The sequence below is a fragment of the Odontesthes bonariensis genome, chromosome 10 (genome assembly GCF_027942865.1).
Source record: "Odontesthes bonariensis isolate fOdoBon6 chromosome 10, fOdoBon6.hap1, whole genome shotgun sequence".
Lineage (NCBI taxonomy): Eukaryota > Metazoa > Chordata > Actinopteri > Atheriniformes > Atherinopsidae > Odontesthes > Odontesthes bonariensis.
This window is the reverse complement of record NC_134515.1, coordinates 25,120,236-25,133,814: the sequence shown is the minus strand read 5'-3', so window position 1 is coordinate 25,133,814 and position 13,579 is coordinate 25,120,236. Positions and strand designations below refer to the sequence as shown.

Below are 13,579 nucleotides of genomic sequence, written 5' to 3'. Positions count from 1 at the left end.
TAAAAGAGGTCTTTTTTTTTTATTGATATTAAAATCATTATTCCAATTTTAGAGTAGCTTTCTTTAATTTCATGTTTAATTTAATTTTTTTTCTCAAAATTACTTTTTACATTCTCATATGTCTCAAATCCAAATGCGGCTTCGTCAAACGCGCGAGATTACCGTCGATGTTTACGCGGGAAAATCCTTAACAGGCTACAAGATGGGATCCCGTGCAGCACATTTGTTTTCTGAAATTGACAAGCTTCGTGCCCAGCTGTTGACCAGCGTCGATGTCATGGCAAACAGCCAACGTGCTGAGACAGACGTCAGTCAGTAAGTTTACAGTCACTCCTCCTGCTGAGAGCTTCCATCAACCTCTGCTAGCTAGTGTAACCAGAGGCTAACAGCTGTCATCGCGTTATTTGGGTTTATTCAGGAGCAGTTGCTTTAATTGAACTGATATGTCAGTAGTGGAGTTAATAACGGTTGATTAAATCAATTAGTTTAGCCTGACTCTACTTTCATTCATGGTTACACGATAGCTATCTTTAATATGCAAATAATATGATGAACAAAACTTGTGCAACCAGTCCATTGTGTGAACAGAAAAGTTGTGTGTAAAAATATATATCTATGTCTCGAGTTGAAATGTATATATTTTTACATTAGTCTTACTTCGGATGTATGATATGATACATTTTAGGTATGTTGAAAGCACATAGGACCAGCACAGAAATCAGTGTGTGCAGATGCAGGGATGTTGATGGAACTGTAGATATAAGCAGTAATAAAATGTTCTCAGTTGTTTTGGACACAAGAAAGATCAAAACAAAGCGCCACTACTGTGAAAATGATAGTCGCCTCCTTCACTGCCAAAGCCTCGGAACAATTGTTTGTTTGTTTCTGCTGCAGTGTGATCCTGGCTGTGCTTTCCTTTCTAGCTGTGAAACTTTGAGCCGCATTGAAAGTGTAATCCTGGCAATAGTGACTGCTCTGTCCAAAGATGAAGCCCCTGTCCTGATAGTGCCCAACAGATCCAGCTGGTCCAACGTCAGGTAACTTGATTCGAACACATGGTTATGTAAAAAGGGTTCAGGGTTTTTTTTTCTCTCCTCACCCTGAACACTGTAGCCATTTTACGCAATGACTGTGTGGGATCCACGGAAGCCTTTTGACCTTTCAAAGATCAACACAAGCAAGTCGTGATGTGTAAATAGATAAATATATACCCTTCGCTGTTTTTGGTGGGAGGTCCGGCCACACAAGATGATTAGATTTCTGTTTAATTTCCTGAAAGAGGAAATGCACCCTTCAGCTGTGGCTGGTTTTGCATAAGGTGTGCTTTTAGCAGACTGCAGAGGGAACCATTTGGTAGGAAAAAAAAAGCTGAACTTTCAACTTTGGCTGAAAGCTAAAATGGCTTCCTGGTAGCGTAAAGGATGACAAGTGAGTGATAAAGAACTTAAAAGCCCTGCACCTACGCTTGCAAACCCAACCCCTTTAGAATGTTAAATGCTTTCACCTATGAGTCAGACAGGTGATGAAGTGCAGAGAGGCATTCTTGCAGGTAGCCCTCAGGTTGTGGGGGATTTTACTTTGCTGGTGGGAACTGAGATGCAAAGCTATTACAGTAAATGTATTCCACACAATCTGCGTAAATATATTTCTAGACTGGTATTTTTTTTCTGTCTTGTTTTTCACATGAAGCTTTGACAGTGCCGTCGGCCTTCAGATGAGTTCAGAACATTCTGTCACCGCCGTAAGGAGCGATCGTCCTTCATCTGCTACTAAATTCGGTGAGAGGATGCCTACACCTCCCTTTTTTTGTTTTCGCATTTGGCTTCACGTTCGGCTTTTCTGTTCCTTTTTGAGTTGAAAAATCTTTCCAGCTGCGTGCCTCCTCATGTGGCTTTAATTTGTATTAGGTATGAATGTGTGCGTGAACTGGACAAACGGCAATAAAAGTCAGACTTAGTTTTAGGTGACAAGTTGGCAGAGACAGAACATGTTGAAAGAGGCTTTTAAAGATGGGCTCACCACATGGACAACAGCAGAGAACATTTTTGATTTTTTTTCCTTCTCCAGTCCTATAAGAAATGGGATCTTGCGCTGTTGATTGTGAGCGTAGTGTTGATGAGGAAATACATTTTTTATCGTCTTATTTTTTCCTCTCTCTGTCTCGTTTAAAGCGCAAATGCTCAAGATTCTCTCGGCCATCTACACACTTGTGCAGAGCAGCTCTTACGCAACGAAAAGGTCATTTGTCATAAATGCACGTTTTACCAGAGCCACATTTCATCTTGCTGTGTCTTCTTTTGACCTTTTTCGTTCAACACTTTTACAAGTGTAGGGCTGAAAGTTTCAGAGTGTTCTCACCTTGAGGTTTGCTTCAACAGAGATATATATTACGGCGACACGCAGCTGTTTGGTTCACAGAAGGCTGTGGATAGCATAGTCGACGACATCTCCTGCATGTTGAAGATTCCTCGCAGATCTCTCCATGTGGTAAGCATGCGCATCCACGTTAATCGGAGAGATGGTTTACACGATTGTAGCGGCAGGAAGCGCCAACCTCAAATATTAAAAGCTTGTAGCAAAATTCCTTTGTGTATTACCTCAGATCCCACAGATGAAATCAGTTAGTTTAGTCTGGCATTTGACTTTTGCTCTGCTTCATATCTCAGGAAACACCTGCAGAGTAAATGTGCTTCTACTGATCAAACAGAAATCCAGTAAATAAAGTAGAGCCAGTGTTGGAAATGTGTTTGCATAACCGTGTGTTAAACGTTGTGCGTGTGTGCATTTGTGTAACTTTTGTGCTACCAGCTGGCCACATCCAAGGGCTTAATTTCAGGGGATCTGTGTTATTTGGAGGAAGACGGCACCCGGATTGACTGTCGCTCCAGCTCTGCTGTAAGTTCCACCTACAACCAGAACCAACCGCATCAGCTGAAGAAGTATTTCTGCCACCGCAGGGGAAAACAACGACATCAGCTATAAAGTGTGTAGATTTAAGCCGATGGGTTGCATCAAACCATTGCAAATGTGTAACTACAAGTTCGAGGTGCAGCAGGCGGTTAAGGCTTTTTTTTTTCTTTTTTTTTAACTTCGGCGTATACGTAATGTCGCAATGCAAAAATATGCCTCAGGCTGCTTGGCAGTACATGTAGAAAAAAAGGAGAAATTACTCGTCCTGGGTGGATGCATAAGAGATCATTGTCATGAGTGTCTAAGGTACAGTTGAGTAGTATAGCTATGCCTTCTTCCACAGTGCAGGTATCCATTGCCAGTGGAGAAAGTTGACCACAGACAACACCATACGGGCTGCACGAAAGTTAGCTGCTGCTTTGCATTAACACGCATTAAGTCAAGCCGTCATGCAGAGTAACCTCGTAATCCGTGATAATACAAGATGGTCCCTCCTGCTATTGCGCTGTTCCTGTGGGAAATATATAATGGGATATATATCATTTCTGGGAATAGCTTCTTTTGTTGCTGCTGCTGTTTTTTTTTTTGTTTTTTTTCCCGAGCTGCCACCTTTTATAGCTGTCATCATCTTACCATAAATTCTATTCTACAGTTGACAAAAATGGATATCATCTGCTTTTCACTTGTTACGGTGGCCACGATGCGGCCAAAAACTGACACGGAAACTTCCGGTGCGACCTGAGACTTCTTGGCGATCCACTTATCATACGCTTACTTTGTTTTTCAGGCCGTTTCTGTGTCATCAAACATCGGTGGGATTAGAAGTATCCTTGGTAATATCTTTGAAAAACTTTTTTTGTTCCAGAAATTCTGGAAAAGCTTACCTTGACCATGTTCAGATATTGTATCATCAGCTAAATTTGTCATGATTGTGGAGAAGGATGCAACATTCCAGAGACTGCTGGATGACGACTTCTGCACGAAGCTCTCTCCTTGCATCGCGATCACAGTTTGTTGTTTTTTGTTTTATTTTTGAAACTGCAGCTAAAGCCTTGTGGCTGTATAACTCAAGGTTATAACATAATAACCTTGCTAATCCGTCCTCTCAGAAAGAGCAGATATGTGTGTGAACTGTGTGTGTGTGTGTGTCAGGGTAAAGGCGTGCCGGATGTGAACAGCCGGTTGATGGTGAGAAAACTCTGGGACACGCTGCACATCCCCATCTTCGCCCTAGTGGACGCTGACCCTCATGGTGCGAATCATTTGCCTGAACATCGTAGCTTTCAAATATCCTTTCACAGCTCAACTTGTGTATTAGCACTAGACTCTTTTTTTATTTTTATTTTTTTTCCATCTACACACACACACACACACACACACACACACACACACAGCTGGATTGCGTGTCTCACAAAGCCAGCACGTATTAACACCTGCCCTGTACGTCATGGTGCCTTGTGTAGCCTTTATTCCCATTGGCGTGATCCCGTCCAGACAGGATGGCTCACTTTCCATCAGTCTCCATACCTCAAACATTTTCTTTGCCATTGCGTGGCGAGACACATATGTAATGTTTTACTTTGTTCTGACCTCTGTTACACATCTCGAAGGATAATTGCTCTGGTATGTTGGTGATTGCAGCGTGTCTGTGTCTCTCCCTGTGATTTTTCTCAGGCATTGAGATCATGTGCATCTACAAGTATGGATCAGTGGTGAGTCCTTCCATGCCAGTTATTCCTGTGCTTGACATTATCCACCATGGCCTGTTCAGTGTCTGTTTGTTAGCAATATGCAATTAACATTTCCCCCTTTCTTTAAAGTTAAAAAGCGGGGCCAATCGTACATCTCGTAGTATATTTAAACTGACATTGTGTGGAGTGAAAATGTTGAGCGATTGTGGGGCAGCATCTCTCTTGATCTTTGGGATGTTTGTGTAACCATCCCCGTCTTAATTAGCTTCATTGTGAACATATGCCGGGCCTGACCACATTATGAAGGTGCAGTGCTGATTATCTGTGTGTTTATTGGAGACTTTGTGTAAAGGCATTTTGTGCGACTGGGTGTGTATGCGGGTTTTTCCACAGGCAATGTCATTTGAGGCCCACAGTCTGACTGTCCCCAGCGTTATGTGGCTAGGCCTCCTCCCCTCTGACCTGCAGAGGTTTGGACTCAAAATTCGCTACTTCCTACTTCCTCCTCCTGCCTCTAATTGGGATTATATTCTGGGGACGTTTAGAATGTTTGTTTTGGTTTCTGTTGCTGTTGCCTTTCCTTTTCTTTTTTTTTTTTTCTTTCTTTCTTTCAAGGAGCGACATTTGAGAGCATATGGAGTTTTAAGTATACATCCACTTGAATATACGGTATATATATATATATATATATATATATATATATATATACACATAACAGCATTTTTGACTGGCATTTAACTGTAGTCTGAGCAGTTTTTCTTCCGTTTTCCTTCCTAAACATACACAAAACTCACTGAGTGCCTATTGAAAATGGGTAGGAGCATTTTGCACAAACAATATCCATCAACAGAAAGGAAAAAAAAAAGAAAACGGCCAACGACTGCTCTCATTTTGAGAAGGTGAAGTGTATAATGAAATCAGAATTGTGTTCTTCAGATTGAGGGTTCCCAAAGAGTCCCTGATACCCCTCACCAAGACAGATGAAAGCAAGCTTGGTAGCCTCCTAAACCGGCCGTACTTAACCGGTCAACCAGACTGGCAGAAAGAGGTGAGAAAAGATGAAGATGGAAGAAAAGAAGTCAAGCCTGGCTTTAAATAGGGCAAGGTGCAGGGCACTGTTTAAGTTTTCTCGTTCCATGAAATCGCACAAAACCCTCTAGAGTGAATGCATGTGATTCTGAAGAGTTAAAAAAAAAGAAATTGCCACAGACCTTGTCCACATCACAGCCCTGACATACAGTGCACAGTGAAAATGAGTACACCCCTGTTGAAAAGTAACATTTTGAACAATATTTTAATACACACACAAGTTATTCCCAAAACGTGCATAGAGTAAGTTTAATACAACATCTGTTGAGCTTACAACAGAAAAGAAAGATCAATAATATAACTTAAATGACCTATTTGTCCATTTTTGTGAAATTATGCTGGTGCAAAAGTGTTAAACTCCCTGAGAATGGGCCGTGTTGGCCCGAAGTGTCATGAAATGAAAAGGCATTAAAAGAGAGGTCATCGTTGTGCGTTTCATCCTTGCCTTACATTGAAATTTTACATTTTGAGTCTGCACCAGGCTAAAAGAGACGTGTGTGAGATTTGACTGAAATCCTATGGAGAGTATCATGATCTGCTTCAGTAGTCACAGTACATGTTGACAAGCATGTTTCTTTTGGTGAAATTCAGCTTCCTACTGTTGATGGCATCCATACAGCCCCAAACCATGTCACTCCCACTACTATGCTTGACTTTAAGCATGGGGCACTTTTCTTTGTACAAATCACTTTTTACCACCACACAGGCTTGACACCATCGAAAGCAAATTTGTTTATCATTGTCTCATCAGAGACAAACAAACTAAGGATATGGATTGCTGGAACCATGTCCTGTGATCTGATGACACCAAGATGAACAAATTTGCTTTAGATGGTGTCAAGCCTGTGTGGTGGTAAAAAGTGATTTGTACAAAGAAAAGTGCCCCATGCTTAAAGTCAAGCATAGTTGTGGGAGTGACATGGTTTGGGGCTGTATGGATGCCATCAACAGTAGGAAGCTGAATTTCACCAAAAGAAACATGCTTGTCAACATGTACTGTGACTACTGAAGCAGATCATGATACTCTCCATAGGATTTCAGTCAAATCTCACACACGTCTCTTTTAGCCTGGTGCAGACTCAAAATGTAAAATTTCAATGTAAGGCAAGGATGAAACGCACAACGATGACCTCCCTTTTAATGCCTTTTCATTTCATGACATTTCGGGCCAACACGGCCCATTCTCAGGGAGTTTAACATAGGGGTGTACTCACTTTTGCACCAGCATAATTTCACAAAAATGGACAAATATGTCATTTAAGTTATATTACTGACCTTTCTTTTCTGTTGTAAGCTGAACAGATGTTGTATTAAACTTACTCTATGCACGTTTTGGGAATAACTTGTGTGTGTATTAAAATATTGTTCAAAATGTTACTTTTCAACAGGGGTGTACTCATTTTCACTGTGCACTGTACTACACTGAGTTCCCATGAGCTTACTTGGACTGAAGAACCCTGCTAATTTTTTCAGAAGAATGAAACAAATTTCCTCCCTGGAGGTTTACACAGTTTCAATATTGTTGCTCTTGTGTAACATGGCGGAGGAATGTGTGTGTGTGTGTGTGTGAGAGAGAGGCCTCTGTTCGCCGGTACTGAGAATACAGAGTGGCATTCTGTTGAGGAGTGACTCTTCAACACTTGACAATTTGTTTGCATGGCTTCCTCGTGCACCCACCTCAGAGTTGTGCGTTTGCTCTTGTAGATGGAACTGATGCGGCAGAGTAAGGTCAAGGCTGAATTGCAGTCCTTGGCAGCCATATCTCCTGACTTCCTCACCAGCATCTACCTGCCCAATAAGCTGCGCTATGGAGGCTGGATATGAGCCCCATGTGGGACAAGGGAACTGCTGAAGATGGGCTCTGAAATGATGGGGAAAAATTTTTTAATCCTATATCTATCTGTAACGCATGACCTCATTGGATAGACTGGAAAGTGAAGATTACATTTATTGTTTGTTTCTTTGTTTGTTTGCATGTGTATCTACCATTGTGTGCGTACTTTTTGTAACAGTCCCATAAAGATCAAATTGTATTAAAACCCTTGTGATGCAACTGGGGAGCTGTTTTGCCTTCATATCCTCTTTGGCATTGCTATTGGGTCATAAAACACAACCAGTCATGAAACATTCTTCTGCAAAGACAAATCTCAATACGTGTCATATCACGAGTCACGTTGGTGTCTTTTTGTGTAACCTGATTTCCAGTAGTAGCAGGCGGTGCGTATTGGATTGGGGAAGGGCGCCATCTTCTGGTGTTTTAAGGGAATTGACTGTTAAAAGGAAGGTGACCGGGATTGTGTAAAACGTTAGTGTACCTCTATCTTTAAAACGAAAAAAAAATTCCTTGCATTCACAGTTGTGAACCCGTTACCTGTTCCAAGCATACAATTTGACTTCTTCTGAGCTGACATCAAGATCCTGAAAGTATGTCCTAAGGTTTAAAGGAATGAGTCGTATCTTTAACTTTATCAGACGTCCTACCTCACGGGCATACGTTTTCCACTCGGACAGCAAACAGCTGAAATATCTGCGACTCTCACAGATGCGTGCATTTGAATTAAAGGCGCCCCGTACCAACATGGCAACCTGCGCTGACGCATCACCGCCTCTCACGTGACTCTGCTTTCGTAACTCACCACCGCTATGTAACTGTAATTTCTCCAGCTGGAGTTTCCTCAACGTGAAGGAGAATCATTTCGGTAAATCCAAGAGAGAGGTGGGTCCATTTAAGTACTATATATATATATATATATATTTATTTTTTTTTACCAAAGAGGGTTTATTTTCATGTAGATTTATTATTGCGTGATCAATTATTGTTGATGATTACTATTATGCCACTAAACCCTGGAAGGACTGATGCTGATCAAAACATTTCTTTTGAATCTTGCTGTGCAAATCTTTGACCTCGAAACTGTTCTGTGACTACCATCTTGTACTTAAGTCATCTTTGTAAGTTGTCTTATTACCTTTTTTATCTTGATATATATTTTTTTTACTTCCACCTTCAGAGTAAACAACATTTACTTTCAAATGTAACCAAATGCGCCCTATGGATCAATCTGCTATTGCCAGCACTAATCTAAAAAGCGAAAATAAAATGTTTAAAGCTAAAAGTGGCTGGATGCCGTGGGCAAACTGGTGGTTTTGTCACAGAGTTTTCAGAAAATATTTATTCTCAAGCTTGTCAAAACGTTGAGCACTGCAAAAGGCTGACAACACTGATGACTATAGGAAAAGGATTATCTGGTTTGAGAGCCACGCCTTGTTTGGGATGTATGGAGTCACAGAGTTGCAGTTATGTATCTGTTTAATGTGAGCAACAAAGCCAGGCGGCTCTCAGTTTAGCTTGTCATAGCAACGCGGATCCTTGAGAGCTCCTTTCCAGTTTGTCAGTGACAGCTGACTAGAGGGTGAGTGAGCATAGTCTGTTGGGGCTCTCAAACCAGGCTTTCTTGCCTGGTTTTAGTGGTCATGAATTGTGACGTTTTCAATTTTCATCTGTTGCACGAGAGTGGACTGGGAGGACTTGATAGGAAAAGGTCAAAGCTAGATGGATGTAGAGAGCTTGGGTGTTGTGATGCTCCCTTTGCCTGTGCTATTTACCTATTTTTCTCACAGTGTTTCCACACTGCTGTGCTGTCTGTTTAATATTGCATAATCTCGGTAAAGGGATGTTAGGACAGATAACGTGTGTCTGCTCTTCTGCCGCTTCATCTTTCCCTTTTTCTTCTCTCTAGATCAAGACAATCGCATATGGATACAGTGATCCGCAGGTGCCCTTTTTTGGCCGTCGCACCCAGTGTTTACCTCCACCTGGCTGGGAGGTCTTCTCTGGTGAGCTATGCCTCAAGGTGCCCTGTGATGATGGACCTGGCCTCCGGACCACTGGCCAGAGTCCTGTCTACTTCAGCTTTCGTGTCCAAGGGCACTCAAACAAACGATGGTCAGTTGAACACATGCAATAAGAAAAGACATCGCTTATGCAAAAAAAGTGAGCTTTGTAATACTATGTCATTTTACTCTTGTGCTCGGCAGATAAAAAGCAAAAAGTCAAATTGCCCCCGGGTCACACCACACCACCTGCTGGTCAGGCCGTTGGCTCCAAATGCCCCTTCCTGGCTGCAGAGATGGTGCAAAAAAACAACGGCGTGGTAAAAGAGGCTGGGTTGGAGCTGCAAGAGGATGTTCAGGAGATGCACCGCACAGGTGAGAAGAAACAGACACACCTTTAGCCGGATATCTGTGGGCACTTATGTAACTTTAGAAAGGTCATTGTTTTGAGCATACGAACCCTCCAATGACATTTGAAGGGCAAAACAAATGAACGTCATGCACTTGTTTTTCTTGAACACACAATTTTTCATTAGGAAAATCTGGTGCAAATTTATCAGTGGAGGATCTTGTTGAAGTAGAAAAGGCCAACGCAGGGGCTTCCAAAAGTCTCTTTGAGCCCAATTCTGCCGAAGCATCTCACCTGCTAAAGGACAACTTCCCCAAAGGTAGTCCTATTATTTCTGTATCGATCTGTGATTCTCAGAAATGCTCTGAAATCTCTTTGAAGCTTTAAAACCCTCCTCCTGTTTTTACGTTTCACAGCTGCCATATTTCAGTATGACAGGTTTTTTGAAAAGAAGATTGAGAGCAAGAAAACAGACCACACATACAGGGTTTTCAAGACGGTGAACCGGCGTGCACCCTCCTTTCCCATGGCGGACGACTACTCCGAGTCTCTTCAGGCAAAGAGAGATGTGTCGGTGTGGTGCAGCAACGACTACCTCGGTATGAGCCGTCACCCAAAGGTCACCCAGGCTGTCATGTGAGTAGGCCCACTAATCGGCACTCATGCATAACTCTAGTTGGCGTCGTCAAAATAGAAGTTCAGTGTTTTGTGGCAGTGCTTTCATACCAGGTTATTCTTTTTCTTTGAAGGGATACTGTGCGGAAGCATGGTGCTGGCGCAGGAGGAACACGAAACATTTCAGGAACAAGCAAATTCCACGTGGAGCTTGAATATGAACTAGCTGACCTGCATGACAAGGATGCAGCGCTCCTGTTCACTTCCTGCTTTGTTGCCAATGACTCCACATTATTTACTCTGGCAAAAATGCTACCAGGTACTTTAAAATCTGACCCATAGTACACATATTTGGTGCACACCTTTGCTTTGGTGCAAAACGGATCATGTATTTGCCCACATATCTTCTTATTCAGACTGAAAACCAATAGACTAGAGGTTAGAGCTGTTATTTATTTGTTTTTTTTCATTCTGTTAGGTTGTGAAATCTACTCTGACGCTGGCAACCATGCCTCAATGATTCAGGGCATAAGAAACAGTGGGGTCAAGAAGTTTATTTTTCGTCACAATGACGCCGGCCACCTAAGAGAGCTGCTTGAGAAGTCAGACCCGTCCACTCCAAAGATTGTTGCGTTTGAGACGGTGCATTCGATGGACGGTAAGTGCACAGCCTCTTTGACATTCAGATGATTTAACAATTGCATTTTAGCCAATTTCCTCTTGATTAATGAAACGGAATACACTGAAGTACATTAATTCTAGAATTTAGTTTCCTTCCTGTAATTTTTCCTCAATTAGAATACACAATAGTGTATTCATGATATCACAAATGCAATAACATTTGTTAAAGTCACTAATGAATCTCCGGTTTAGTTCCCAACCTTACAAAGCAAATCAGCTATCAAATGTTTCATTTGTTTTGACCAAAAAACTTTGCTTTTGCATTTTCAGGATTTGAAATGTTCTGATACATGTTGCAGGAGCCGTGTGCCCTCTTGAAGAGATGTGTGATATTGCCCACAAGTTTGGTGCAATTACCTTTGTGGATGAAGTGCATGCTGTGGGTCTTTACGGGCCCAGAGGAGGAGGGATTGGAGACAGAGACAAAGTCATGAACAAAATGGATATCATCTCTGGTACCCTCGGTAAGTAAAAGCCTCCCCAGTGAAGAGAAACCTTTCATAGCGGTCTTGTCTCTTCCGTCTGACTCATGTCATTTTCAGGCAAGGCATTCGGCTGTGTGGGTGGCTACATCGCCAGCACCAACGCCCTGGTGGACACGGTGCGCTCTTACGCTGCAGGCTTCATCTTCACCACATCCTTGCCCCCCATGCTGCTGGCTGGGGCAAAGGAATCCATTAAGATACTGAAGAGCGAAGAGGGCCGGATGCTCCGAAGGAAACATCAGAGGAGTGTCAAGCTGCTTCGACAGTTGCTGATGGACTCCGGGCTTCCTGTGGTCCACTGCCCGAGCCACATCATCCCAGTCAGAGTACGAAAACTAATGATTTATTATTTTGAAAAGGACAGCCCCCCCCTGCCACCAGGACTCAATGTACAGTCGTCCTTTGTTGCAGTGCCTGAAAGATGTTGTGTTTTCTACTACAGTTGTATATACTTGTTGTCTAAACTACATTTCAGATCATTTGATGTGTCACTCTAATATATATACCTCGAATGTTTGGCAGGTGGCAGATGCAGTGAAGAACAATGAGATTTGTGACAACATGATGTCTCGTTACAACATCTACGTCCAGGCCATCAACTACCCCACTGTAGCTAAAGGAGAGGAGCTGCTGCGCGTCGCCCCCTCACCTCACCATACCCCCCAGATGATGTACTACTTTGTCGGTATGACAGTGTACAATGTTAGAGTGTTATAAGAAGAAAGACCAAACAGTTCTTAAATGCAATGACTGATGAAAATACATTCAGTAGTGAGCTAATAAAGGTAGAAACAACTGTTATGCCAGTCATTTTCTGGAAAAGGTTTATTTATCCTCAGCATTTTGTCTGCAGATCGGCTGGTGAAGACCTGGAAAGAGGCTGGTTTGGAGCTGAAGCCGCACTCCTCAGCGGAGTGTAACTTCTGCCAGCAACCTCTTCACTTTGAGCTGATGAGCGAGAGAGAGAAGGCCTACTTCAAGGGCCTGAGTCACATGATCTCAGCAGTGGCCTGACATGTCGAACACCAAATCCCACTCATATTTATACTATTTATTTTATTTAAACTATGTATATCCCCACAGGTCAAAGGTTATGTATGTGGTAAAAGTGTTAGATTTTCACTATAAATTGATTCATTGTTGCTTGTGTGAAGTACCGAGCCAACACTTATTAGGTCTCATCACATAATTATCTTCACAGAAGTTGTGTAAACCGTCACAAGTGACAATGATTATGTCACACTTTAGCTAAACTTTTGAAAGGCTTCAAATCAATAAATAAAAGACGAACAAAGAAGAATCAAAACACTGGGCTCATGGTCTTGTTCATTAATGTGTTAAACAGTCACAACTTTGTCCTTCAATTCAAAAATATATTTGTATTCTTTTACGTTTTGTTTCATTTGCTTATTCGTTTTTTGCTGCCTCGACTCGACTGTTTCAAGTTTGCATGATCTCACTGTGTCTGTGGGGTCTTTGCTTTGGCTTCCTCCCACAGACCACAGAGATACGTGTTAGGGTAATTGCTAACTGAAGAACCACCTACCAGATGAGCACGACTTCACAACACTGGTGCTGAAGGACACAGTAGTGCTTCAAAAATAGCAACAGATAGTTGGGTTTTACTTCCCACTTCAATGCAGAAGTGTTCTATTGGATCAAAGTCAGCTGACGTACTTGACATGGAGATTTCTTCTTCTTTTTTTTTGTTTTAAATTATCTTATTTTTAGAATGTGTTTAATGTCACTGTTATGTTGGAATATTCCTCTCCTGCCAACCCTCTTGAGACTGTGAGCCATCTCTTCATTCAGTATTTGGGGAAACAAACTCTGCTTCACACAGCGTTCTCATGCAGCCACATCTCCATCTGCACACTTTTGCCATTGTGGGCCACTTTGCAGTTGCTGTTGTTGTACGAGCTCAC

At 42.1% G+C, this 13,579-nt stretch overlaps 2 protein-coding genes across 2 annotated transcripts; both read left to right on the top strand.

Annotated features, from left to right (window-relative positions):
- Window positions 1-202: 202 nt before the first annotated feature.
- spo11 (SPO11 initiator of meiotic double stranded breaks) lies at window positions 203-7,677 on the top strand. Its single transcript, XM_075475723.1, has 13 exons — window positions 203-315; window positions 924-1,037; window positions 1,690-1,778; window positions 2,172-2,238; window positions 2,379-2,487; window positions 2,809-2,895; window positions 3,698-3,734; window positions 3,810-3,919; window positions 4,063-4,162; window positions 4,585-4,622; window positions 4,995-5,071; window positions 5,538-5,649; window positions 7,395-7,677. The coding sequence occupies exons 1-13, from the start codon at window positions 203-205 to the stop codon at window positions 7,512-7,514; spliced, it is 1,173 nt and encodes a 390-aa protein (XP_075331838.1). The 3' UTR covers window positions 7,515-7,677.
- A 642-nt stretch (window positions 7,678-8,319) lies between these two features.
- On the top strand, window positions 8,320-13,081 carry LOC142390324 (5-aminolevulinate synthase, non-specific, mitochondrial-like). Its single transcript, XM_075475722.1, has 11 exons — window positions 8,320-8,406; window positions 9,431-9,636; window positions 9,729-9,899; window positions 10,061-10,192; window positions 10,290-10,509; window positions 10,623-10,807; window positions 10,967-11,146; window positions 11,469-11,633; window positions 11,712-11,980; window positions 12,177-12,339; window positions 12,508-13,081. Exons 2-11 carry the CDS (start codon window positions 9,447-9,449, stop codon window positions 12,666-12,668), a joined length of 1,836 nt encoding a protein of 611 aa, XP_075331837.1. The 5' UTR covers window positions 8,320-8,406; window positions 9,431-9,446; the 3' UTR covers window positions 12,669-13,081.
- The last annotated feature ends 498 nt before the right edge of the window (window positions 13,082-13,579 follow it).

What these genes read in the sequence shown, in the direction of transcription:
- LOC142390324 (XM_075475722.1), top strand. Translation starts at nt 9,447, where the DNA reads ATGGATACAGTGATCCGCAGGTGCCCTTTTTTGGCCGTCGCACCCAGT. An exon ending in GGGCACTCAAACAAACGATG is followed by an intron (nt 9,637 to 9,728) that starts GTCAGTTGAACA and finishes TGTGCTCGGCAG; the next exon opens with ATAAAAAGCAAAAAGTCAAA. An exon ending in GCCACATCATCCCAGTCAGA is followed by an intron (nt 11,981 to 12,176) that starts GTACGAAAACTA and finishes AATGTTTGGCAG; the next exon opens with GTGGCAGATGCAGTGAAGAA.
- spo11 (XM_075475723.1), top strand. Translation starts at nt 203, where the DNA reads ATGGGATCCCGTGCAGCACATTTGTTTTCTGAAATTGACAAGCTTCGT. An exon ending in AAACATCGGTGGGATTAGAA is followed by an intron (nt 3,735 to 3,809) that starts GTATCCTTGGTA and finishes GACCATGTTCAG; the next exon opens with ATATTGTATCATCAGCTAAA. An exon ending in CTCCTTGCATCGCGATCACA is followed by an intron (nt 3,920 to 4,062) that starts GTTTGTTGTTTT and finishes TGTGTGTGTCAG; the next exon opens with GGTAAAGGCGTGCCGGATGT.